The sequence below is a fragment of the Acipenser ruthenus genome, chromosome 20, assembly GCF_902713425.1.
Source record: "Acipenser ruthenus chromosome 20, fAciRut3.2 maternal haplotype, whole genome shotgun sequence".
Lineage (NCBI taxonomy): Eukaryota > Metazoa > Chordata > Actinopteri > Acipenseriformes > Acipenseridae > Acipenser > Acipenser ruthenus.
The window spans coordinates 13,840,019-13,866,653 of NC_081208.1; the positions used below are offsets into that span (position 1 = coordinate 13,840,019).

At 39.8% G+C, this 26,635-nt stretch overlaps 1 protein-coding gene across 1 annotated transcript; it reads right to left on the reverse strand.

The window, feature by feature from the left end:
- Positions 1-2,663: 2,663 nt before the first annotated feature.
- On the reverse strand, positions 2,664-26,635 carry LOC117425214 (asialoglycoprotein receptor 1-like). Its single transcript, XM_058993526.1, has 7 exons — positions 26,560-26,635; positions 17,207-17,332; positions 14,328-14,444; positions 13,805-14,071; positions 13,129-13,280; positions 10,856-10,977; positions 2,664-4,928 (listed from the first exon to the last, which is right to left on the reverse strand). Exons 2-7 carry the CDS (start codon positions 17,307-17,309, stop codon positions 4,754-4,756), a joined length of 936 nt encoding a protein of 311 aa, XP_058849509.1. The 5' UTR covers positions 17,310-17,332; positions 26,560-26,635; the 3' UTR covers positions 2,664-4,753.

The window sequence follows — 26,635 nt, forward strand, 5'->3', positions numbered from 1 at the left end:
GTGTGTGACCTCAGACCAGAAAGGAATACACAGAGACAGTAGTGGAGTGAGTTGAAACTGAGTCGCGGCAGCGCTCAGTGTTTTAATTGAACAAAATAAAAGGTTTAAACAAAACAGAAGACAGGACACGGCACTTACGCCAAAATAAATAGACACACAAAACGGACTAACACTCAAACAAACAGTGGACTAAGAGACAAATAATAATAAACAAACACGGTGAGTACAAATACTTATTTTCGTCTATTTTCCTTTCTCCTCTCCACACCCGTTCTCCACTCACCGAACACACAACCCCGAGTGAATAAAACGTGCATCTATATATATACTGTTATGCTGGGATTCAATTACTAATTAATTATTCACTTGAATCCCAACACATGAATTAATTATGTGCAACCTTGTGCTTACATATTAAATACTTTACATGCATGTGAAGTGCAATCCCCGTGCCTAAATACAATCATACATTTTAAATACTCGTGCTCATTACTCACATTATATCCCGTGTACCAACTACAATACACCAATAATAACACACGTAACATACAACATATAACACACAAATGCACACAGGGGCGGGGCACATTGCCACAGACACTTCTTTCAAAGCTAATTCTCACACAGGGGAACCCCTCTATACCACCCATATGTATTTATCCTGGCCCAAAACGGATTTTGATACAAAAACCGCAAAAATCATAGAATAATCCGGTACATCATCACACGTCATCATAAATACATTGGGTGACGTAGAGGGGTTCCCCCTCTGTGTGAATCAGCTTTGAAATAAGTGGCTGTGACAGAGAGCAAATTAATCCTAGTCAACAATCTCCTTCCCGACCTGTGAGGGCACGGTATAACAGGAACAGTGTGCTCCGGACTGGATGGGTTGGCAAATCATTCCAGGGTGTCGGAAGTCGGCAATCCAGTAAGGGTGCGGAGTCACAATACCAGAAGTCATTGCCTTAATGCGGTAGGCGATGTGTCAGTCATGGATTGGAGGATACGTGATTGCACTCGCTACTGAAGGGGGCGTGACTGAGGGTATATCAGGGGAAAGTGGCGAAGCAATCTGTTCCTTTGTTATGGTTATGGAAAGACCTGTATAGGACGTACGAGTGAAAAAGTACTGTGAGTGTTTAGTGTTTTCTTGTCTGTTTAACTGTTGTTATTTGTTATTCTAGATGGCTAAATTATTTGTTTATTTAGCAGACGCCTTTATCCAAGGCAACTTACAGAGACTAGGGTGTGTGAACTATGCATCAGCTGCAGAGTCATTTACAATTACGTCTCACCCAAAAGACGGAGCACAAGGAGGTTAAGTGACTTGCTCAGGGTCACACAATGAGTCAGTGGCTGAGGTGGGATTTGAACCGGAGACCTCCTGGTTACAAGCCCTTTTCTTTAACTACTGGACCACACAGCCTCCTCTCTAATTATCCAGGAGCTGTCGCGCTAGGCCAGCATCAAACTCGGACTACACTGCACTACTGTCACCGATTCTTGTATTAACTCACCACTTGCACTAACAGCACTCACTATTGGACTTGTGATCGTGTGTGTATAAAGTGTGTGTCATTATTAGTATTATTATTTCGGGACTGAACCCCGTGGTTTAACTGTGTGTGGCAAAGTGGTTTGCCGTGCGCAGGTGTAGAGGTGATGCAGTGCTCAAGACAATGACAAACAACACAGTACTGGTGAAATGGAGGTGTATTTATAATCCAAAGTCTGATGACAACAGTAAAGAAATGGAGGGCTGGCAGGGGAGTCTCGAAATAATAGACACAGTTAAACACACACAAAACACAGACACAGTCACAAGATCTCAGTCCTGGTCCTGGGAGCCCCCTGTGTCTGCTGTTACTTTTTTCCAACTCAATTTCTTTATTGAACACTCAATTAAACTAACAATTGGCCTATCAAAGCTGTTGAATGATTTTAAAGAGATGGAGATTTCAAGTTCTGTATGAAATTGAATAGAACTTGAAATCTCCAACTTCTTATAAGCTGAAAAATAGTTAAAAAATGTGATTCACCAAATTGTTAGTTCAATTGAGTCTTCATTAAATAACTGAGAGCTCAGTTGGAAGAAAACGCAGCAGACACAAGGGGTCCCCATGAGCAGGGTTGTAAACCACTGCTTTAGAAGTTAAGAAAGATCACTGCTGTTTGTGACTAAAACCATTGACATGTGAATAGGAAAAGATAATCAGAACAATTCGAATATGAACACACGTGAAGTGACACAATGTATTTCTTCTGTGCTTTTCTTTTTCAAGCATACAAACATTTCTAACAGTAAACTTTGTTTTAAACCCTTTGAGCTATTATTTATTTATTTTGTTGACAAAAGCCATACTTGTGTTTAATATGCTGGAAAAGAAACGTGATGCATTTGTGGCATAGTAATGAGATCATTGAAATCACGTAACAGTGTCAGTCATGGGGTTTGTTTTGTTGATTTTTAGCTGAAGAGGTTCATGTTTACAGCAGTTTTTTTGTTGGTTTAGCAGAAATGGACACGCCTTGAACATGTATGTAGGTTGCCACAGAATGGACATCTCTGTATTGGAAGTCACACATAGATGTGTGTGTGTATATATATATATATATATATATATATATATATATATATATATATATATATATATATATATATAATATGGAAAGTACATCCTTATTTCCATTGTAGGTTTCTCTGTGTAAGTTTTAGGTTTGCAGACCATCTTAGTATTTGCAACATGTTCTATTATTAAAGCAAACATTTCCAAGTATGATCACATTTGAAATATATTTTACACTTATACATAGACTTCTCATTAATAGCGAGTGTGTTTGAATTTTCTGTTTACTTATGTGGAGTCTGTGCAACGATGTGGAGTAATAATAATAAAACAAAAAGTTGAAGGGAACAATACTTTACAAATGCATCAAAGAACTGCTGTAAAAACTGATTTGCAATATTAGTATAAAAACATATAATTGACTGGACTATTCCAATGGTCATGTTAAGCTTTGTATGTAAACCACACATATCAGGAAATAAAGTTAACATGCAAAGCAGAGCACAGTGTAAATAATGATAGAAGACAAGCTTACCATGAACGTTTTCTTTTCACATTTAATAATGCACTTACTTTACAGCCGCGTGTACTCAACAGGCTTTTTGCATACTACTGTATAATTGCAATAAGTTGCATTCGCATGTGGCTCTGTGCTGTCGGTTTAAGTCTCAACAGTTGTACTGCTAGCTGGCACTACATTATTTGCATCGCCAGCATTTGACTACATCAAGTTTGATTAAACTTTTTTAAATTTTTTTTTAATTTGCTCATGATCGCTGTTTAACTGTAAACAGCAGCTAATGCGTTTATGACCTTAACGTGACCAGCGCAGTGCCATATGGGATATGGAGTTTTCTTGAACTATAAAAATGTGGCAATCTAGGTAGAGTACCTTGCTCAAGGGTACAGCTGCAGTGTTCCCCACCTGGGTTTGAACCCACAATCCTCCGGTCAGGAGTCCAGAGCCCTAACTACTACTCCACACTGCTGCCCTATTAGTAGTTATCATAGATATAGAACCTTTTTATAGCTATGGTAGTTATACTTCATTACAAATAATTATTGATCATTATTATGTTTGCAATTCTCCAGTCTGTCGGTACAACCGCTGTCTCATGAGACTGTTGCATGATCTTAGTTAGCGTTTTTTAAATAAACCATGTCGTATGCTTTGCAATTATCCATTGTCAATGTTGCATCCTCAAAAAAGTCAAGCAGGTTAGTTAGACACGATCTCCCTTTATGCTGACTAGCGGTTTGTAAATGACTTCTTTCATTTCTTTGAGTACTATTGGACGATCTCATCCGGCCCAGGGGATTTGTTTATTTCAAGAGCTCCTAGTCCCTTTAACACTTCTGCCTCTGTTATGCTAAAGTTATTTAAATTTGGATAGGAACAGGTCGACATGTGGGGCATGTTGTCTGTGATTTAGGCTGTAAACATGTTGAAGCCCATTTAGTATAATTTTCTTTCCTATTATGTATAGCCTATATTTATATCATATAGATCTTAAAATACTACATTTAGACTACTCCACAATAATTCTAACTAACTACATTTGGCATTATACAAATATGAGTAATACATTCTTCACTTTGCACATATTCATTTTTCATACATAAACTCAAGGTTAACAGCTATTTACAGCAATATGATCCAATTAAGGCCAAAAAAAAAAAGTTTACATTTGCTTGTTCTTAAATTTGGGGCATGTAAGATAATTTTTCATGAAATAATGTAATTGAGGCTCCAATATGATATTTTCATTTTTCAGATCTGGCAACACTGACCCTAACTCTGCATTCCCATCCCATCCCCTCCGCGCAAAGTGTTCCCTAACAGTGTTGCCAGACCTAAAAAATGAAGATATCATATTGGAGCCTCAAAATTATTGTATGTCATTAAAAATGATCGTGCATCCCCAAATTTTGTTCTCTATATCTGTTTTTATAAATGATTGCAAACGTCAGGGGAATTTATATATATATATATATCAAAGTGCCATTTGAATCAACAAACTATAAAAGCTATGGTTTGATTTTTTTTATGTGTATTTTTTATATATTTCATACAAATACTTGGATACCATAGTTTATAAACTGAAATGTAACTTGTGGGATTCATTTTGTAGCGTGTTTGCTTTCTAAATAAAGAGATAAAGTGAAACAGACCCACATTGGTTTTATATATTGATTATCACTGCCATGGTTTCACAAATCCATCTATTGGGTTGCTGTGTGCACGATTGATCAAACCAGGCTTTGAGGGGATCTGGCACGGACATAAGGTCTGCACAATCCTGCCCGGACGAGTCCTCATCTCCCTTCCAGTCATCAGGCTCATTACGGTACCAGTATCTGAAAGAGATGAGTAGCAATGCCAGTCAGTATCACAGCACTAAACTGGACATGCTCACTGTTTAACTGCAACACTTAATCAGCACTTAATGAAATAGATGAGGAGCAATGTCAGTCACTATCACACAGAAAGGAATGGAGACCACATCAAAACAAGGGCAACAACTCAGGTAAGACAACTATTAAATGTATTTATCTTAATGCTAGAATTCTCACAAACAAAATGTTAGAACTTGAAGCTACTGCACTAACATGTAAGTACGATGTGATAGGTGTTACAGAAACTTGGTTGTCTGAGAGTGATGGAGAGGAATATAATATTGGTGGGTATACACTGTATAGGAAAGACAGATGAGGCGGAGGTGTAGCGCTATACATAAGAAATAGTCTTGAAGCCCAGGTGATAAATCTGGACAAAGAAAACAATGCAAAATCAATATGGGTCAGAATAATGGACAAATATTCAAAGGGCATAATAACAGGAGCATGCTATAGACCGCCAAATTCAGACGCTGAGCAAAATAATCTGTTATACAATGACATTCGAAATGCATGTAGAAAAGGAGAAGCCATACTAATGGGGGATTTCAACTTCCCCCGTATAAAATGGGAGAACCGGGTGGGGAGCACAACGGACGAAATTGAAATGTTGGAAATGACAAATGACTGCTTCCTACGCAATTTGTCAAGGCACCGACTAGAGGGGAGGCATGCCTTGATTTAGTCTTTTGAAATAACGAAGACAGAATAACTAAAACAGGTCAGAGAGCCATTGGTCTCATTTGATGTATTGACCAAAAGTAATGACTAAAGCTAAGGTTTACAATTTTAGAAAAGCAAACTATGAAGGTGTGAAACAGAGACTAACAGAAGTAGATTGGAGTAAAATAGAAAAAACCATCCACAGAAAAAGGATGGCTGTTTTTAAAAAAAATATTCAGCAAAAAAAGGCACTTTACAGAGCCTTTAAGGGATCAAAAACAAAGTACACAGAAAGAGTACTTGGAACTGCAAACACAAGTCAAAAAGGAAGTTAGAAAGGCCAAGAGAGAGATAGAAATCAATATTGCTAAGGCGGCTAAAACCAATTCCAAAATGTCTTTCCAATATCATAACAGCAAGAGAACATTCAAAGAGGATGTTAAATGTCTACGAGACACAAATGGTAAAATCATAGACAAAGAAAAAAAATAGTAAATATATTAAATTATTACTTTTCACTGGTTTTTACGAAGGAGGACATGGACAACATGCCCCACATGTCGACCTGTTCCTATCCAATTTTAAATAACTTTAGCATAAGAGCAGGGCCGCAGCCAGGAATTATGGGGCCCGGGACAAGTCCTACGAGAGGTCCCCCCTCTCAATTGAACTAGTGCACCATGCGTGCGTGGACATAATTTAATTTAATTTAATTTAATTGTAATTTAACTTCTGAAGCATTTATTTTCATTTATTTTATAACCTATGTTGCAATGCCACAAAAAGTAACAGTCTCATGCATGAATAATAATAATTAACTATTCCTACCTGTATATTTGTCCTTTCTCCTGCCTTTGTCAATTACAGAACACACCGCCGTGCCTTCTTATTCGCAAAGTCCTGAATGATGTCTTTGAAGTCAATTTTGCCAGCAAGTTCGCATTCGATTGACAGAATGGCCAAGTTGTTTAATCGGTCCTGACACATAGTTGATCGGAGATAATTTTTGATAATTTTGAGTTTGCTGAATGCTCTTTCTCCCTCACGGGTAGTGTGCAGAAAATCCTTATGGCGATGCAAATTTCCCCAAAAATACTCTGCAGTTTCATTTGGTATATTGCATTCAGAAGGTCCAAAGGCCTTAAATTGTTTTCAAATGTGGCGCAATAGATTTTATTCAGATGGTGAACTTCACTAACCAAACCGTTTGTCAGATCCTGTGAATACTTACTGACTAGCTTTGCACATGACATACTGATGTCTTCAGCACTCATGCTCCTAAACTTCAGAATTTCCGCAAAGTCGTCACAGATAGCCCTAACGGACTGAAATCGACTGCTTAACTGACTAATGATGCTGTCCATTGCCACATAATACACTGTATTGCGAAATGTAGTTTCTGCACTTTCACTTGTAACATCGTTTGCAGTTTCGTCGTGAAATCGCTTGCGCTTTCTTTGCCGGTTTAATTCGTAATTAAATACAGGGGTTATGTCCATTTGACTTGCTACTATTTTAGCCTTAGAAAGAATGGCATTCCACTCGTTTCTCAAAAACATCATCTCCTTTTGTAGATTGTTTATGTTGGCTGCTTCTGTGTCTAACGAAATCCCCGCAGATTGAAGAAGCAAGTTTCTCTCTTCAAAACTCTGTAGAACTTTAACCCAGAACGTGGCAAGCACAATTGCAGTGAAAGACTTGAAGTAGCTTTTCAGACCTTTTGCTTCGGACATAGCTTCATTAGACAGTTTGCTAGATTCAATGATGCTATCTAGACTTGCAATAATGCTGGGAAGGTGTTTTGCAACAGGGCGAATTGCTTTGATTCGAGCACTCCACCTGGTTTCGCTCAAACGATGTAGAGAACAACTTGTTTTTTCTTTTAAAACAGCCCATCTTTCTGGACTGCCACTGAAAAGAACGTATAGACGATTTATACAGCCAAAAAAAGTAGCTATTTCGGGGCACGTTTCAACAGCATGCACTCCAGCCAGATTCAGTGAATGAGAAGCACAGGGAGAGTATGTAGCAAGTGGGTTTTTTTCACGGATACGAGCTTGTACACCCCTTACTTTTCCGGACATATTGGCTCCGTTGTCAAAACCTTGTCCTCTGCAATCAGCGATGTCAATGTCATGTTTTTGCAATACTTGTAGCAGCATTTCTGCAATTTCCTGCCCACTCTTTTTTGCAAAATCAATAAAATCAATAAAATGTTCATTAATCTTCCATTCTGCGGCTTCTTTATCATTATGCACATATCTTAGGATAAGTACATTTTGTTCTGTATGGGAGATGTCTGGAGTAGCGTCACATATTGTAGAAAAATAAATAGATTCACTCCTCTCTGTCAGAATCGTGTTCAAAACATGCTGACCACATAATTCATTAAATTCATTCTGGCTTTCCCAAGATAGATAATGAGCTTGCATTTTCTCTCCATTTTTTTGACTTTGTTTTACCTTTTGTAAGTGATCATGCATAACATTTCCAGTAACAATGCTGGTGCTGCCCACTCCTCTCATGCTCGGGAAGTTTGTCGTATAATTTGCGCCACTTTCCAGTTGCTGCATTGAACCCTTCTTTTCTGCACAGTGTGCTAGATGATTTTTTTCCCAGCTCATTAGAAAACAGCAAACAAGGGATGCAAAATACGGCTCCTTTAATCTTACTCAATGCTAACCAATCTCTCTTTACCTTCTCCCGGCCATTTGGCGATTTTGAATACAGAAGATATTCGGGGAATGACCGACCATCAGAATCTAATGGCATATATTTAGCTAATTCCATAAGGTCAGCCTGGCTTGTTTGACAACACCTGACGATATTTTGCCTCTCAATATCAGTTATTCTCTCTGGCCACATACCTGGGTCATCTGTGTAAAACAGGTCAGTCGCTGTTGTATGGGGATGGTCTAGGGATGAGTATTTTTCTTTTTCTTGCGTTGCGGGTGATTGAGCAGTGTCAGATTCCAACTGAGTGTTTATGTCCGCACTGGTGATACAACTACTCATGGCATCCTGAGGATCGTCTGTTGCTGCGCTTTTCTCTTTTTCTTGCGGTGCCATTGATTGAGCAGTGTCAGATTCCATCGTGTTTATTGATTGAGCAGTGTCAGATTCCATCGTGTTTATTGATTGAGCAGTGTCAGATTCCATCGTGTTTATTGATTGAGCAGTGTCAGATTCCATCGTGTTTATTGATTGAGCAGTGTCAGATTCCATTGTGTTTATTGATTGAGCAGTGTCAGATTCCATCGTGTTTATTGATTGAGCAGTGTCAGATTCCATCGTGTTTATGTCCGCGTGGTAGGTGGTACTAGGCCCAGGCTCTGGCTCATCTTCACGTTCTCCTTCCTCTGAAAGCACGTTGCCTTCCTTTTTATTTATGAAATACTTTGAAATAGGGTATTTGCTTCTCAGCTCTGATCCTTTTTTTTCTCTCCTTTTTCTCTTTTCTCTTTTGCGAGCCAGATTTATGGTTGTACATGTTTATATCTAATGTAATTGTTAAGCACTGAGTGAGCACGAGCATAACGTGCAAGTAATGACGGCACGTGATAGCTGTCGCACACTCATGAGCTAAAGTGTTTTGAGCAAACCTTATTTTCAAAAGGGTGGGTGACGATGACAACGACAATATTTAAATCTAATGGTATTATTTAAAAGCAAAACATCTTGGCATACAAATTAATACAATATTTCTAGGAATTAAGGAAATGTGTTTTGGCAATACAATTAAAAAAAAAAAAAAAAAAAGATCCCAGGACTGGCCAGCGGGCCCTCCCCCAGGGCTCGGGCCTGGGACAACTGTTAGGGTTGTCCCCCCCTGACGGCGGCCCTGCATAAGAGAGGCAGAAATGTTAAAGGGACTAGGAGCTCTTAAAATAAACAAATCCCCTGGGCCGGATGAGATCCTCCCAATAGTACTCAAAGAAATGAAAGAAGTCATTTACAAACCGCTAGTCAGCATAAAGGGAGATCGTGTCTAACTAACCTGCTTGACTTTTTTGAGGATGCAACATTGACAATGGATAATTGCAAAGCATACGACATGGTTTATTTAGATTTCCAGAAAGCTTTTGACAAAGTCCCGCATAAAAGATTAATTCTCAAACTGAACGCAGTAGGGATTCAAGGAAATGCATGCACATGGATCGAGGTAACCAGTGGTGTACCACAGGCATCAGTATTAGGTCCTCTGCTATTCCTAATCTACATTAATGACTTAGATTATGATATAGTAAGCAAACTTGATAAATTTGCAGATGACACAAAAATAGGAGGAGTGGCAAACACTGTTGCAGGAGCAAAGGTCATTAAAAATGATCTAGACAGCATTCAGAACTGGGCAGACACATGGCAAATGAAATTTAATAGAGAAAAGTGTAAAGTATTGCATGCAGGCAATAAAAATGTGCATTATAAATATCATCTGGGAGATACTGAAATTGAAGAAGGGAACTATGAAAAAGACCTAGAAGTTTATGTTGACTCAAAAATGTCTTCATTTAGACAATGTGGGGAAGATATAAAAAGGCTAACAAGATGCTCCGATATATTGTGAGAAGTGTTGAATTTAAATCAAGGGAAGTAATGTTAAAACTTTACAATGCATTAGAAAGACCTCACCTAGAATATTGTGTTCAATTCTGGTCACCTCGTTACAAAAAGGATATTGCTGCTCTAGAAAGAGTGCAAAGAAGAGCAACCAGAATTATCCCGGGTTTAAAAGGCATGTCGTATGCAGACAGGCTAAAAGAATTGAATCTATTCAGTCTTGAACAAAGAAGACTACACGGTGATCTGATTCAAGCATTAAAAATCCTAAAAGGTAAAGACAATGTCGACCCAGGGGACTTTTTTGACCTGAAAAAAAGAAACAAGGACCAGGGGTCACAAATGGAGATTAGATAAAGGGGCATTCAGAACAGAAAATAATAGGCACTTTTTTACACAGAGAATTGTGAGGGTCTGGAACCAACTCCCCAGTAATTGTTGAAGCAGTTGTTGAAGCTGACACCCTGGGATCCTTCAAGAAGCTGCTTGATGAGATTCTGGGATCAATAAGCTACTAACAACCAAACGAGCAAGATGGGCTGAATGGCCTCCTCTCGTTTGTAAACTTTCTTATGTTCTAATGTCAGTAGAAAATGACTAGATTGTTTGCTGCTGTATCCTTTTAAACCTCAGCAGTGATTTCAGAATGAGATTGAAGCTCTTACTTTGCCTTGTCATTGAGAGGAGTGCCGTCCACCCAGAGCCAGGCTCCTTCAGTAACAGCATCAGTCAGGCCAATCCAGTAGCGATTCCATGGATGGGCTTTAGCTTCATTCAATAAGAATCTCTAAACAGAAAATACTATCAGTTCTAGTAGAGATCTACCAGTCAGCTGCCCCTTAATGGAAATATAAGAGCACTCCCCTTTTTTAAAGAAAGAGCAAACCTTCCTTTAAATGACAGCAAGAGGGGTGAGTAGCTTTCAGCTGATTATACGAGAGCCTGTCTGTGGCAGTGGGGGTTTCATAAAGTTCACATTGTCTTGTGTTCATGATGTCAGTGTGTGAACTCAGTGTTCTCTGCAGGATTGAAGGAGGGCAGGGTTTGGGTGGGAGGGCACTATTGTGTACCGGAGGGGCAACACCCCGGGGTTATTTATTACACTCAAAACACAAACAACTGTATGAACAGGGATTTATTTTACACTCATCAAAATGTTCTGCATTAAATTGCTGTCAAATGGTTTCCTGCAGGTCAGGTGTGATCTGATTCAGTTGAAATGTTTGCTGATAGACCAGTGACAATCACAGACTCTAAATGCACACCCCGGGATTGAAGGGGCAGGGCGCCAGTGCTTCTCAAACTGGGGTACAGGGACCCCGGGAGGTCCGCAGAGGTGACCCAGGGGCTCCCCAGAAAATTCACTTTCACTGTTGAGGTGACAGACAGGCCTTGTGACACTGAGATACACTGAGATATTCTTTTTTTCACTAAATAGTTTTTTTTCTGATTAAGCCACATATCACGGTTTATTTCTATTTTATTAGATGTTTGTGTTTCTCTTTGTTTGTTTTGTAATATTTTATAATTGAGCCCCATTTTGTTTCTTTATTGTACACGTGTGGAGTGAATATGAATGCCTAAGACATTAGTGACAAACAGTCCGATTGGGTGAGGATTGCCAAGTGAGAGCAATCAGGAAACTCCCAATCAAAATGCCCCCTCGAAACTGAAATGATCTCCGGGAGATTTAAAAACTGCAGAATAGGGTTAGAGAACAGGCTGCTGTGACCTGCGCTTCGTCTCTCCCTGTGTATTTCAAGATCAAGCCTCTGTGATCCCCTGAAGTGAGCAGAACACTTGAGCTGTCTGGGGTTGTGGAGATGAAAGGCTGAGGTGCTGTGTCCGGACAGACTGTAGAGAGCAAACTGAGATTATTTCTGCCTACAGTGCTGCTTCAGGGGGTGGATCAGGTTAGGGCGAGTGTGGCTTAAAGAAAGTAGTGTTGGTTACTATTAAATAGCTATTAATTTAATAACGGGGAGTTTGCAGGTTAATGATATAGGTTTAATTATTTTTTTTAATCATCATGTTTGGCTATTATTTTAATAGTTTTAATATATTTATAGTTGGCCTGTTAATAGCGTTAATGTATTTATGGAGTGTTATTAATTAGCCATAACTTTGTAAGTTAGATACCTTGGGGTCGTGCTGGTGCTGCCACTAATTGGGGGGGGGGGGGGGGGGGGGGGGGGGGGGGTCAGTTTGCTGACCTGTCTTGTAGCCATAGTCAGGTCAAATTGGTTAATTCAGTACAGACCAGGTAAAAGCATAGTGATCTTAAGGGGCCCCGACTTACAAGTAAGTGGGAGTTAGTGGTGCTGCAGCGGCTCACTAGGATTTGTTGTATTATTAGTCCCAGATTTCCCCCTGAACTACCTCATGTGTAAATCACAAATCATTGTATTAATAAACGGCCATTGGACAAACATTATCTGACTTGTCTTGATGTATTTGTAAGCGTTGCTGGAGATTGCTGTACTGCCAATTAAAAAGTACTTGTGTGTAGGAACCTCTACTATTTCTATTATTATTTTTCTGGGAATAAGGAAACAAAAATGAATTCTATTTTCAAGTTGTGCCACTATGCGCTGCCTTCTTACAATCCATTGAGTATTTACTATACTGCTGTGCAGTTTGAGAATCTCTAGTCTAGAGGCTATGGAGGCTGAATGGCCAGCAGAAACCTAGAAGCCCAGGGGGTAGAAGACTTAAACCCAGGAAACAAGAGGCAACTTCCAGCCACTTTTCCAGAAACTACTTGGAGGAGTAGAGACATTTTCATTTTTGATTTGAGCAGCTTGGTTTGAAATTGTTTGAAAATGTCACAGTCAACTATTGGCTTCAACAGCTGCCACAAAAGCAGTTTCCTGGAAGCTGTCTGGTGTTCCATGAGCTTTATAAACAGAGCTCTGTAAAGATGATGGTCAAACTGTACCTGCTCTGCCTCGCTCTCTATAATCACCAGGTCGGCTCCCATTGACACACAGCTGGCCTGGCTGGAGTGCCAGTCCATTCTATCAGTTGAGAAGTAGTAGCACTTTCTATTGGACTCCACCCAGTTCTCTGGACAGGCTTTACAAACCCGCTCTGCACAATGAGAGAAAGAAGCAGTGCAGGTTAAACAGAAACGCCTGGAGATCTGAAGAAGGGGGCTGCACCTACAACACAGGGCTAGATTCTCAGCATTAGCATTAGCATGATTTTATCAGAAGGATACTGCATCTCCCCTCCCCTCCAACTAGTATTGAGACAGATCAGTAAATGGGGAGGGTTGCTTTATTTGTCCTCATGTTTAATCTCATCACTCAGAGCCCTTGCTTGCTTCCTTGCATATTCTTGCAGAACTAGGGGTGGGGCAGTGGTGACTAGACTGACAGCCAAGACTGATACCCCATTGAGTACACCAGCCTCAGTTGAAGCTGTGCTCTTCAAACCAATCAAACCTGACCCATCTGGATCCATGGAGAGCGAGAGAGAGAGACAGACAGACGCAGTAGATAGGTGAATGTTGCCTCTCTCCCACTCTCTCGCTCTCTCTCTCTTCTTTCCCTTCTTGTCCAGTCTGTTAATGATAATAATAATGATGGGATTGTATAGAATTCACAACTCACCCTTTGAAGAGCCTTCTTTGAGAGGACAGTATTTATCCAAGATTGATGATTTGACAGAAAGCTCAGTATTGCTTTTTTTCAATTCAGAATTGTCTTTTTGGAGTCTGTTTTCATTTTGTAAGAGCCTGCTATAGTTACTCTGCAGCTCAGAATGATGCTTGTTGAGGTTGCTGTAGTCACTGCTCAAGTCCTGGAGCTGATTCAGTATTGATGAATAATTTGCGAACAGGCTGGTGTATTTCTCAGGGTCTTCTTTAGTTCTGAAATCTTAGAAAAGCAAACAGATAAGCGTGAATTACAGTTTTGTTCAGTCGAATGCACTCAACCAGCTTGTTCTGTACATGTTTAAAGCTGATTAATCAGTTCAGTAAATCTGACTGCAGTGATATTCGCGGCCCATCCTTCACATACTGGGCATGAGAAACTGGTATCTGAATGCTGTTTTCACAAGTCAATTTATGTGAATACAAGTTTGATAGCGATTTGAAACCCTGCTAACAAACAGCAGTGTTTGAATACTCACGATAGACAGCGAGGGAGATGATGGCAGCCAGTAAGAGACAGCACAGGATGATGAGGACCAGTGCAGGCTGTCTGTATAAAGAGGCTTTGCCAGCAGCACTCACAGGCGGGGTGGGGTCTGAGGAGAGAGAACACAGCTCAGGATACAGTACACAGCATACTAAAGAAATTTTTATCTGACAAGTTTACTAGCGGAGCATCAGATCAGATAGTAAGCTCTTTTTAACAGTGCATTAAAAGCCTTTAAAATAAATAAAAATTACAATTTGTTGTGTTGTAACAACTTCATCTCAGCCCCATTACCCAAACAGTCCTTAATCCCTGGTAATGCCCGCTGTGGAGGGTCTTATTGCTGACATAGAATATTGTAACAGAGTGGCGGCGGGACAGTGCTGAGCAGAGACAGAGCTGCAGCAAAGAGCAGGGGGCGTGGCTCCTGAATTCTGTGTGTGTTTGTGTGTGTGCGTGTGTGTGCATATGATGTGTGTGCGTGTGTTGTGCGTGCGTGTTGTATGTGGTTATTCGGTGGTTTCTGTCTGTGTTCCTCTTGGTTTCATTCCAATGCAAAGTGGCTATATAGTCTTCCTGCAAACTAAACAACTCAACATTTTTTAGAGGTTATTTCTGTAAAGAGGAAGCTACAAAAAACAAGATAAATTGCAAATTCAGCACTTCTTTTTACAAGAACATTTTTTTATTTATTTTTTTCAGTGTCTGGGATTCAATTTTATAAGCTGCACCCCTCTGTGATTCTGTAGCTTCTGAAGCATCCCTGTAAGGGGAGCCTGTATAATGAGTTTCAATTCCCCTACTCTCTTTGTTTGAAGAGAGCTGTTTAATGGAAAACCCTCAGTAACAGAGTCAAGAATGCCTGTTCACATTTATTTTACACTTGTCTGTTATTATTTTTTATAATTTTATTAATTTGATTAGTGCACGCTTTATGTTGTCTGACACTTTATCATTGATTTGTATCAAGTTATGCTGGCTTCTCCACCCATTTCCCTTTATCTGCCTTATTGGGCAATGACTAATTGAATTATTGATCAATTTACGCACCTGAATATAAATAGCACATGTTTTTACAGCCTGGATGGCCATCCTGGGGTTTGTGTTTGTCTGTGCAGGAGTGGGAATGCAGCGTTTGGAGTGTGGAACGGCGAGTAAGAGAGAGTGAAACGGACCAGTAAATGGAGCATCCCGACAGTACTGGGCTGATATGCCGGTGATGAATAATGAACGGGAGCGACTGGAGTGTTACACTTTAATACATGACCTCATTAATATGAACCTTGTTTAACCCTTCGAAATCTCATGACCTACATGTGGATAGAATGATTGTCTCTTAAACAAGTACCTTGTAAACAATGTGTGGCTACTTTAGGATTTTACAATAAACAAATGTCTTTTAAAATGTGCATTATAAATATCATCTGGGAGATACTGAAATCGAAGAAGGGAACTATGAAAAAGACCTAGGAGTTTATGTTGAGAAATGTCTTCATCTAGACAATGTGGGGAAGCTATAAAAAAGGCCAACAAGATGCTCGGATATATTGTGAAAAGTGTTGAATTTAAATCAAGGGAAGTAATGTTAAAACCTTACAATGCATTAGTAAGACCTCATCTAGAATATTGTGTTCAGTTCTGGTCACCTTGTTACAAAAAGGATGTTGCTGCTCTAGAAAGAGTGCAAAGAAGAGCAACCAGAATTATCCTGGGTTTAAAAGGCATGTCGTATGCAGACAGGCTAAAAGAATTGAATCTATTCAGTCTTGAAGAAGAAAGACTACGAGGTGATCTGATTCAAGCTTTCAAAATCCTAAAAGGTATTGACTATGTCGACCCAGGGGACTTTTTCGACCTGAAAAAAGAAACAAGGACCAGGATTCACAAATGGAGATTAGATAAAGGGGCATTCAGAACATAAAATAGGAGGCACTTTTTTACACACAGAATTGTGGGGGTCTGGAACCAACTCCCCAGTAATGTTGTTGAAGCTGACACCCTGGGATCCTTCAAGAAGCTGCTTGATGAGATTCTGGGATCAAGAAGCTACTAACAGGCATGGGGCAGAAGTGGTTAGGGCTCTGGACTCTTGACCGGGGGGTCGTGGATTCAATCCCAGGTGAGGGACACTGCTGCTGTACCATTGAGCAAGGTACTTTACCTAGATTGCTCCAGTAAAAACCTAACTGTATAAATGGGTAATTGTATGTAAAAAATAACGTGTAAAAAATAATGTAATTGTATGTAAAAATAATGTAATATCTTGTAACAATTGTAAGTCACCCTGGAAAAGGGTGTCTGCTAAGAAATAAATAAATAATAATAATAATAATAATAATAACAACCAAATGAGCAAGATGGGCCGAATGGCCTCCTCTCGTTTGTAAACTTCCTTATCTACTTATCTGTCTATCTATAAATACATTCATTTAGCTTTATATGGCATACTAATCATGTTGCATGATTAGTATTATTGCATTATTTTTTCATTCATGTTCCTATTTTGCTTTTATTTAAAAACATATTAAGAATACATGTACATCAATATATGGATATGTGATGTATCTATGTAACATATAAAACAATTATATTGCATATATGTATTATATATTGAAAATACGTGTTCTTTCCATATGGGTTTACTATGCATTTACCATAGTTTACCCTGGTTTGCCATGTTTTGAACAGATAATAAATACAACATTACAAAAATGTATATGATATAAACTTGAAAAAAGTAATGGAACAAAAGCACATGAGAAGCAACATGTTTTTCATTAGCTTCTAATTCTTGTACAAACTTTCAGTGAATAGCTAAACTTTTAGCAGTAGTGAAGCAGGACACGTTTAAATGTGACCCTTGGTACTTACCATCCTGTTGTGCACCTGCTCTCTTGCCCTGGGGCTGGTTTACTGTGGAGTAGACATCCTCCGAGGTATTCTGCAGCCCAGTATAAATGCCGTCCATCTCCATTGCTAGTGCTGTAGAGAAGTGAGCTAGAGAGGAAGTTGTGACTCTTATATTAACAGTACAGACTCTGCAGGGCTGGACAGGGGCTAGAGGAAGTGGGGATTCACACTTCAGTCTGTGTGATGCAGTGTTACTGCTGCACATCTCTGTAGCTATTGTGCTGTATAAGGAGTGAGCTACAGAGGACTCAGATAGGGGTTTAAAAGGTAGTGCAAGTGGAATCTCCCTGCCAGTCACTTTCAATAGGGGATCCAAATCCTCTTATCCTGCAATTCTAACAGGACACAGTACAGTTTGGATAAACAAACCTCACAAGGTGTCCCATTGATATAACATTGTGGTCTTGCTGCTTGTACAGTGATTGAACCCGGTATTGATGGTAGACTCTTTTTAGAGACGTCTTGGTTGCACACTCATCATGTATCTTATATTTATAAGAACATGACCACTACAAATTACTTATTAAAACTTATTGCATTTTATTGATAAAAACAAAAGCAGCATATAAACAGATAGCTGTACAAGACTACGTGTTTCGACACTCTCGTGTCTTCATCAGGTTGATAGTTTTTGCTATTTAAGAACAACCCCTATTTATATACATCATCTCTCTTAATTAATTAGTTAAATTAGTAGATTCCATTACAGCTATTTGTAAGATATTCATAAAGAAAAAAAAAGGATGTGTGTGTGTGTATATAGACAACGACACGTTTCGACAGTCTCGTGTACAGCTCCGGATCGTGTTAGTAGTCTAAATAACAAAGAAACAGTTTTTACTAGACAAACAAAACAAACACAACACTCACGTTTCTCGTATCACAGGGTCTCCTTCTAGGTTGTTCGAACCATTTACAAAGGAACAGATCACTTTCACTACAACCCCTATTTATACCCTCCCTCATGACCCCTTGGAGCGCATAGGAGGAGTGGCAAACACTGTTGCAGCTGCAAAGGTCATTCAAAATGATGTAGATAGCATTCAGAACTGGGCAGACACATGCTAAATTACTTTTAATAGAGAAAAGTGTAAGGTACTGCACGCAGGCACTAAAAATGTGCATTATAAATACCTTGCTATGAAAAATATGTAAAGCTAAGTAGCTTACTAGCTTTCTACACACGGCATTGATGAATATACTGTAGGAATGAAAACCAGTTAGTGTTTTCTTTTTTACCTGCAAAATTCACCAACATCAGAATCCTAATCATGCACTGAGTTAATACGCATTAACTGAGCGATACACATTGGTGTGTAGAGCCAGTTATTATTGAAGATTTGCTAGTTGCCAGACCAATTAATATAATAGCTGTTTTTCACCGTGAACTGTCTTGTGTCTGTTATTCCTGAGCACTGCATCACCTCTACACCTGCGCACTGCAAACCACTTTGCCACATACTCCCATTTCTATCCCTTTTCCCACTACCCCACAGCTCATTATATAGTTGGGTCTTATTACACCGTGTAACAAATTATTATTTTTTTTTGGTTCCTGGGTAGTAAGTGTTATTTCCTAATTTCTTATGCCTCAAAAGTATAGAAAATGGCTATTATTCCCCACAAACTTTGCTTTTGTGGCCAGGACAGTGATATTTTGAAATTTACCTATTTCCAATGAGAACAAGGGCGAATTTGTGTCTTTTCGTTCACATAAAGTCAGAAAAAAACAACATATGAATCCAAACTAACATGTATTTATACTAAAGTAATACAAAAATGACTACAAAAGATTTAGAAGCGAGTAGTTTTTCGAGATTTACGATTATACTGTAAATCACTTTCACGAATCAGCCCCCAAATGTAGTCTCCCATCATGTTCTCGTTATACTGTTCTTGGTAGCGACGTTCAAAGTCCAGTATATCCTGATGGAAGTGCTTGCCTTGCTCCCATGTTCCCATGTATACTTTTGAGGCATAAGCAATTAGGAAATAACACTTACTACCCAGGAACAAAAATTGTGTTACATAGTGTTATTATTCACGTATGGATTGTGTTTCTCATATTATTATTTGATAAATGTGTCTTGTGTGTGTGGATTTATTTATATAAATGTATGTTTTGTTGTACAGCCCTTTATTATTATTTTTCATCTCGAGTGTGGTTTGATGTATTTGCTTCACTGGACACACCCTAAACTACTTTCTCTCTTTCCCCTATGGAACTATACGAGCGAAACTACGATTGACTGAAGGTCTGTCTGCCCAATGCACACCCCCCTGTTGCTTAGCGGCCACGTCTCCCGTTCCATGGCTCTGCTTGCCAGTAGCTTGCTGCTTGATATCCCCGCCCTTCCAATTATCTACTGCCTTTATAAAAGCGGAAGAATATTGTGAGAGAGACCCTGAATTGTAAAGGAGATTCGTTGTTGCAGGCTGGAGCTGGAACGTGGAGAGACTTTATAACTTCGTGTCGCACACCAAGAAGGCTGCGTTTGACCGTGAGGGTATCATTTCCAACACAAGGTGTAGCGTGTTGGGGTTCCCTGGTCAGTGAGTCTGTTAGTTTATTGTTAACGTTGTGTGGTTTATTTGATTGTTGTCCCGCTCCTGCAGCAAGGAATCCTCTGTTTTATTAGCACATTAATAATAATGTAAACCATATGACAATGCCACCTTCAGTTCACAGTCTACAATTGTCTAGTAGATTATATATATTGTGAGCGAGCTTGCGACTCACTCAGGTTCGTTGCCCCTTTAAGAACTGCGACCCAGCACACATAAATGGATTTTCAAAGCGCGGTTACACTATTTTTAATAATACCCTGTGGCAATGCGCCCCGCCCCTGTGTGCATTTGTGTGTTATGTGTTGTATGTTGCGTGCGTGTGTTAATGTCGGTGTATAGTCATTGGTACACGGGGATATAAACGGGTCTGTGTTTCACGTGTATTTAAAAATGTAGATTTATATTTAGGCACGAGGAGGGCACAAATCACTTCACGTGCTGGTTAAATGTAATATGTGAGCACGGGGTTGCACAGAATTAATTCACGTGCTGGGATTCAAGTGAATAATTAATTAGTAATTGAATCCCAGCACAACAGTATATATAGATGCACGTTTCTTTCAGTCGGGGTTGGGTGTTCGGTGAGTGGAGAACGAGTGTGGAGAAGGAGGTAAAAAGAATAATAAGAATAAGAATAATAATAATAATAAGTCTGTTTACTGTCTAGTCCGTTTTGTTTATCTGTTTTATTTTTGGCCTAAAGTGCCGTGTCCGGTGTTTTTGTTACAACCGTTTACTTTCTGTTCTGTATTAATTATTAAATACCTCACCAAAACTCCAAGTCTCTGTTGTTTATTTCCTGGCTCTGGTCTGACGCCACCCACTCCGGCCGTCTTTGTGACATACCCAAATCAAAACACACAAAACCAAATAAACACCTAGCTCTTATCGAGCACTAACTACACACGCAGGAACCTAACTAACACAGGACGGCTAAGCCGTTTCCCTGCCCCAAAACTTAATTAAACCACACAGGTTTGCACTTTACCTTTTCACCCGACTGCTTGGAAGCAGCGCACCTATCCTGCTTCCTTCTACTCAGCAGCCTTGAGCACACTGGCTTCATTCCTTAAATACCCTGCACCTGGTCCTAATTTAATAACAACCACCAGGTGCAGGGGATAATTAAACAATAAAACAATTGACCAATTTAAATTAAACAATTAACAAATACAATTAATCTAAAACCAGTGTGCATTTTCACATGTTTTCTGTGCAGGGAGGTTTTAACCCCCTCCCTGCTGTCTCACAATATATATATATATACAGTGCCTTGCGAAAGTATTCGGCCCCCTTGAACTTTGCGACCTTTTGCCACATTTCAGGCTTCAAACATAAAGATATGAAACTAATTTTTTGTGAAGAATCAACAAGAAGTGGGACACAATCATGAAGTGGAACGAAATTTATTGGATATTTCAAACTTTTTTAACAAATAAAAAACTGAAAAATTGGGCGTGCAAAATTATTCAGCCCCCTTAAGTTAATACTTTGTAGCGCCACCTTTTGCTGCGATTACAGCTGTAAGTCGCTTGGGGTATGTCTCTATCAGTTTTGCACATCGAGAGACTGAAATTTTTGCCCATTCCTCCTTGCAAAACAGCTCGAGCTCAGTGAGGTTGGATGGAGAGCATTTGTGAACAGCAGTTTTCAGTTCTTTCCACAGATTCTCGATTGGATTCAGGTCTGGACTTTGACTTGGCCATTCTAACACCTGGATATGTTTATTTGTGAACCATTCCATTGTAGATTTTGCTTTATGTTTTGGATCATTGTCTTGTTGGAAGACAAATCTCCGTCCCAGTCTCAGGTCTTTTGCAGACTCCATCAGGTTTTCTTCCAGAATGGTCCTGTATTTGGCTCCATCCATCTTCCCATCAATTTTAACCATCTTCCCTGTCCCTGCTGAAGAAAAGCAGGCCCAAACCATGATGCTGCCACCACCATGTTTGACAGTGGGGATGGTGTGTTCAGGGTGATGAGCTGTGTTGCTTTTACACCAAACATAACGTTTTGCATTGTTGCCAAAAAGTTCGATTTTGGTTTCATCTGACCAGAGCACCTTCTTCCACATGTTTGGTGTGTCTCCCAGGTGGCTTGTGGCAAACTGTAAACGACACTTTTTATGGATATCTTTAAGAAATGGCTTTCTTCTTGCCACTCTTCCATGAAGGCCAGATTTGTGCAGTATACGACTGATTGTTGTCCTATGGACAGAGTCTCCCACCTCAGCTGTAGATCTCTGCAGTTCATCCAGAGTGATCATGGGCCTCTTGGCTGCATCTCTGATCAGTCTTCTCCTTGTATGAGCTGAAAGTTTAGAGGGACGGCCAGGTCTTGGTAGATTTGCAGTGGTCTGATACTCCTTCCATTTCAATATTATCGCTTGCACAGTGCTCCTTGGGATGTTTAAAGCTTGGGAAATCTTTTTGTATCCAAATCCGGCTTTAAACTTCTCCACAACAGTATCTCGGACCTGCCTGGTGTGTTCCTTGTTCTTCATGATGCTCTCTGCGCTTTAAACGGACCTCTGAGACTATCACAGTGCAGGTGCATTTATACGGAGACTTGATTACACACAGGTGGATTCTATTTATCATCATTAGTCATTTAGGTCAACATTGGATCATTCAGAGATCCTCACTGAACTTCTGGAGAGAGTTTGCTGCACTGAAAGTAAAGGGGCTGAATAATTTTGCACGTCCAATTTTTCAGTTTTTTATTTGTTAAAAAAGTTTGAAATATCCAATAAATTTCGTTCCACTTCATGATTGTGTCCCACTTGTTGTTGATTCTTCACAAAAAATTACAGTTTCATATCTTTATGTTTGAAGACTGAAATGTGGCAAAAGATCGCAAAGTTCAAGGGGGCCGAATACTTTCGCAAGGCACTGTATATATAGGGATAATACAATAAAACAAACTCTAAATCTATCAGTTTCTTTCTAATTAAACAGTTCAGCAAATCTGTTCTTTTTGTGATACATACAAAGTAGACAACAGGGTCCAAAGTATGATGCTGAAGTCGGCTTCTTATTCGCATTCCAGCTTCCTATGCGCATCCTGCAAATGCAACTTAAATTGAATAAGTAACAGGGATATTTCAAGGGTAAAATCGCTTTGGGCCACTGTGACAGGATGGCGTGTGTGGTGACGTCAGACCCGGAAGAACAGACTCCAAAACAAGTAAAGTGACGGTGAATACTGAGGCGCTATGGCTGCGCTCAGTGTTTTATTAAATAATAAAACAAAATAAACAGTTTTTAAGTGACAAAAAAAAACACTTTTACAAACAAAAGGGCTCGTTGGCCAAACAAATAGACACAAAACCACGGATACGAGTACCTTCAGGGTTCACAGTAAGTAGCAATCGTTCCTTCTATTTTTAGTCAGACTTACGTCTCTCCTCTAACACTCTCCTCCTAATGAACCTGGAGAGGGTTTTTTATAGTCTGTGGCTGGAACCTTAATTACCTAAGTTGATACAATAATTACCTTAAGGCTCCAGCCACATTCCCACGAGGGTATTTAGGGAAGGGGTTTTAACCCGATCCCCACCGACTACACAATATAAAAGACCGGCTTTTCACCGTCCTAAAACACAATAAATAAACACAAACAAACAAACACAAAATAACACGGGCGGAGGGGGACCCCGTTCTAAAATAAAACAAACAAATACTGTACAGGGCTTCTCGCCCTGTTACAGCCACTTATTTCAAAGCTGATTCTCACACAGGAGGAACGCCTTTATGCCACCCATATGTATTTATCCCGACTCAAAATGGATTTTAATACAAAAACAGCAAAAATCATACAATAATTGGGTACGTCATCACACGTCATCATAAATACATTGGGTGACGTAGAAGGGTTCCCCCTGTGTGTGAATCAGCTTTGAAATAAGTGGCTGTGACAGAGAGCGAATGAATCCTAGTCAACAATCTCCCTCCCGACCTGTGAGGGCATGGTATAACAGGAACAGTGTGCTCCGGACGGACGGTTTGACTGTTCATTCCAGGGCCATTCGGAAGTCAGCCATCCAGAAAGGGTGCGGAGTCACAATACCAGAAGTCATTGCCTTAATGCGGTAGGCGATGTGTCAGTCATGGATTGGAGGATACGTGATTGCACTCGCTACTGAAGGGGGCATGACTGAGGGTATATCAGGGGAATGTGGCGAAGCAATCTGTTCCTTTGTTATGGTTACAGAAAGACCTGTAAAGGACATGAGTGAAAAAGTACTGTGAGTGTTTAGTGTTTTCTTGTCTGTCTGTTTAACTGTTGTTATTCTAGATGGCTAAATATCCGGGAGCTGTCGTGCTAGGCCAGCATCAAACCCAGACTACACTGCACTACTGTCACCGATTCTTGTATTAAATCACCACTTGCACTAGCAGCACTCACTATTGGACTTGTGATCGTGTGTGTATAAAGTGTGTGTCATTATTAGTATTATAATTTTGGGACTGAACCCCGTGGTTTAACTGTGTGTGGCAAAGTGGTTTGCCGTGCGCAGGTGTAGAGGTGATGCAGTGCTCAATACAATGACAAACAACACAGTACTGGTGAAATGGAGGTGTATTTATAATCCAAAGTCTGATGACAACAGTAAAGAAATGGAGGGCTGGCAATACACAGCGATGTGTATTGCACAGTTCAATAAACAACAGGCTGCAGTCCCGAAATAATAGACACAGTTAAACACACACAAAACACAGACACAGTCACAAGATCTCAGTCCTGGTCCTGGGACCCCCTGAGTCTGCTGTTACTTTTTTTCCAACTCAATTTCTTTATTGAACACTCAATTAAACTAACAATTGGCCTAATCAAAGCTGTTGAATGATTTGAAAGAGATGGAGATTTCAAGTTCTGTATGAAAATGAATAGAACTTGAAATCTCCAACTTCTTATAAGCTGAAGAATAGTTTAAAAATGTGGTTCACCAAATTGTTAGTTCAATTGAGTCTTCATTTAAGTAACTGAGAGCTCAGTTGGAAGAAAACGCAGGAGACACAAGGGGTCCCCATGAGCAGGGTTGTGAACCACTGCTTTAGAAGTTAAGAAAGATCACTGCTGTTTGACTAAAATGATTGACAAAAGATAATCAGAACAATTCGAATATGAACACATGTGAAGTGACACAATGTATTCTTCTGTGCTTTTCTTTTTCAAGTATACAAACATTTCTAACAGTAAACTTTGTTTTAAACCCTTTGAGCTATTATTTATTTATTTTGTTGACAAAAGCCATACTCGTGTTTAATATGCTGGAAAATAAACGTGATGCATGTGTGGCATAGTAATGAGATCATTGAAAGCATGTAACATAGTGTCAGTCATGGGGTTTGTTTTGTTGATTTTTAACTGAAGAGATTCATGTTTACAGCAGTTTTTTTTTGTTGGTTTAGCAGAAATGGACACGCCTTGAACATGTATGTAGGTTGCCACAGAATGGTCATCTCTGTATTGGAAGTTACACATAGTTGTGGTGTTAATGGTGTTCATAATGAACACTACACAATTTCACTGGAATAATTACAAAAATGAAGAGATTAAACACATGTCACAGTCAACAGTCATTACTACAGTTGTTTTGATTTTAATCACAAAGGACAGTGACTCTTCAAAACTTCTAAAAGATATCTACTGTATTGGGCTGTTTCAGAGAACTTTTGAATCCTCAGCACCCCACTGACCTGCCCAGTGGTGGGGACTACCTATGCTGTCTGAAGCGACCCCACCTCCTGTACCAGTTAAGCAGTGTGTGCTGGAAAGCCTTGTCAGAACATGGGTGAAGTAAGAGCGCGGTGGCGGTCTTACCTGACAATTTCCTGTGTTTTTCAGCTTTGTCAGTGTCACAAGTGACAAATTATAATGGGTTCCTGTGTGTTTATATTGTATATTTTAAATTGTGTGGAATCTGCTCCTCTTTAACACCTGCTGTTTTTTTTTTTTTTGCTGTGCTGATTCATGGACAGGGTGCGGTTCTGCCTAGCAACAGGAAGCCCCGTCTGGTTAGTGCCACAGCCAATGGCGCTCCAGGTGGGACTATATAAGGCACAGAGTTGAGACAGGATGGAAGAGATGTGGAGGCAGGAAGCAGAAGACTGGACAGGGCAACAAGAGTGCGTGCAGGCAGAAGCGCGTAGCCTTGGAGGAATCATCTTGGGAAGTCGACTGTTTGCTGGATTATTTTTCTTCTGGCTGGAACGCTGCTGAGGGACCTGGCCAGAGTTTCAATCATTGGATCCAATGGGTTTGGAAAAACTATCTTTTTTTTATTCTCATCTTTTTGTGCGGGACAGTATAGGACGGAAGGCTGTATTTTGTGGCTGTTACTATATGTGATAACCAACATAGCTCTTATCTAAACAAAACATAACCAAAAGGATTTACATTTGTGTTTTTTTTTTTGTAACTTTAATTTTTTCTGTTTTCTTTTGTTCACTCGCTGTTGTTATTACACTGTTTCAACAAGATCCGGGTTATTGGTTGGTGTCCCAGCTTTTGCACACCTGGGTTTTTCTCCTCACGGATGTGGGAGACGGGTAATATTTTGAATTCTACCCACGCTGAAAGAAATAAAGGATTACTTGTGTTATTGTTTACACAGACGGACAAATTCCTAGTCTTTTTTTTAAAAAAATTTTTATTGCAAAAAAAAGAGGTAACTACTCACCTACGCTGGTTGGCCCCGTACCACCCTTCTGGGTATTCGAGGCCTACGGTGTGTTACTTACCTTACCTCTTGGTTTTCCAGTCCAGCTTCCAGGTCGGGCGTGGTGGCAGTACAGAGGATCGGATGAGATGTGGTAG

What these genes read in the sequence shown, in the direction of transcription:
- LOC117425214 (XM_058993526.1), bottom strand. Translation starts at nt 17,309, where the DNA reads ATGGAGATGGACGGCATTTATACTGGGCTGCAGAATACCTCGGAGGAT. An exon ending in CAAAGAAGGCTCTTCAAAGG is followed by an intron (nt 13,281 to 13,804) that starts GTGAGTTGTGAA and finishes CTCATTGTGCAG; the next exon opens with AGCGGGTTTGTAAAGCCTGT. An exon ending in TAGAGAGCGAGGCAGAGCAG is followed by an intron (nt 10,978 to 13,128) that starts GTACAGTTTGAC and finishes TTTTCTGTTTAG; the next exon opens with AGATTCTTATTGAATGAAGC.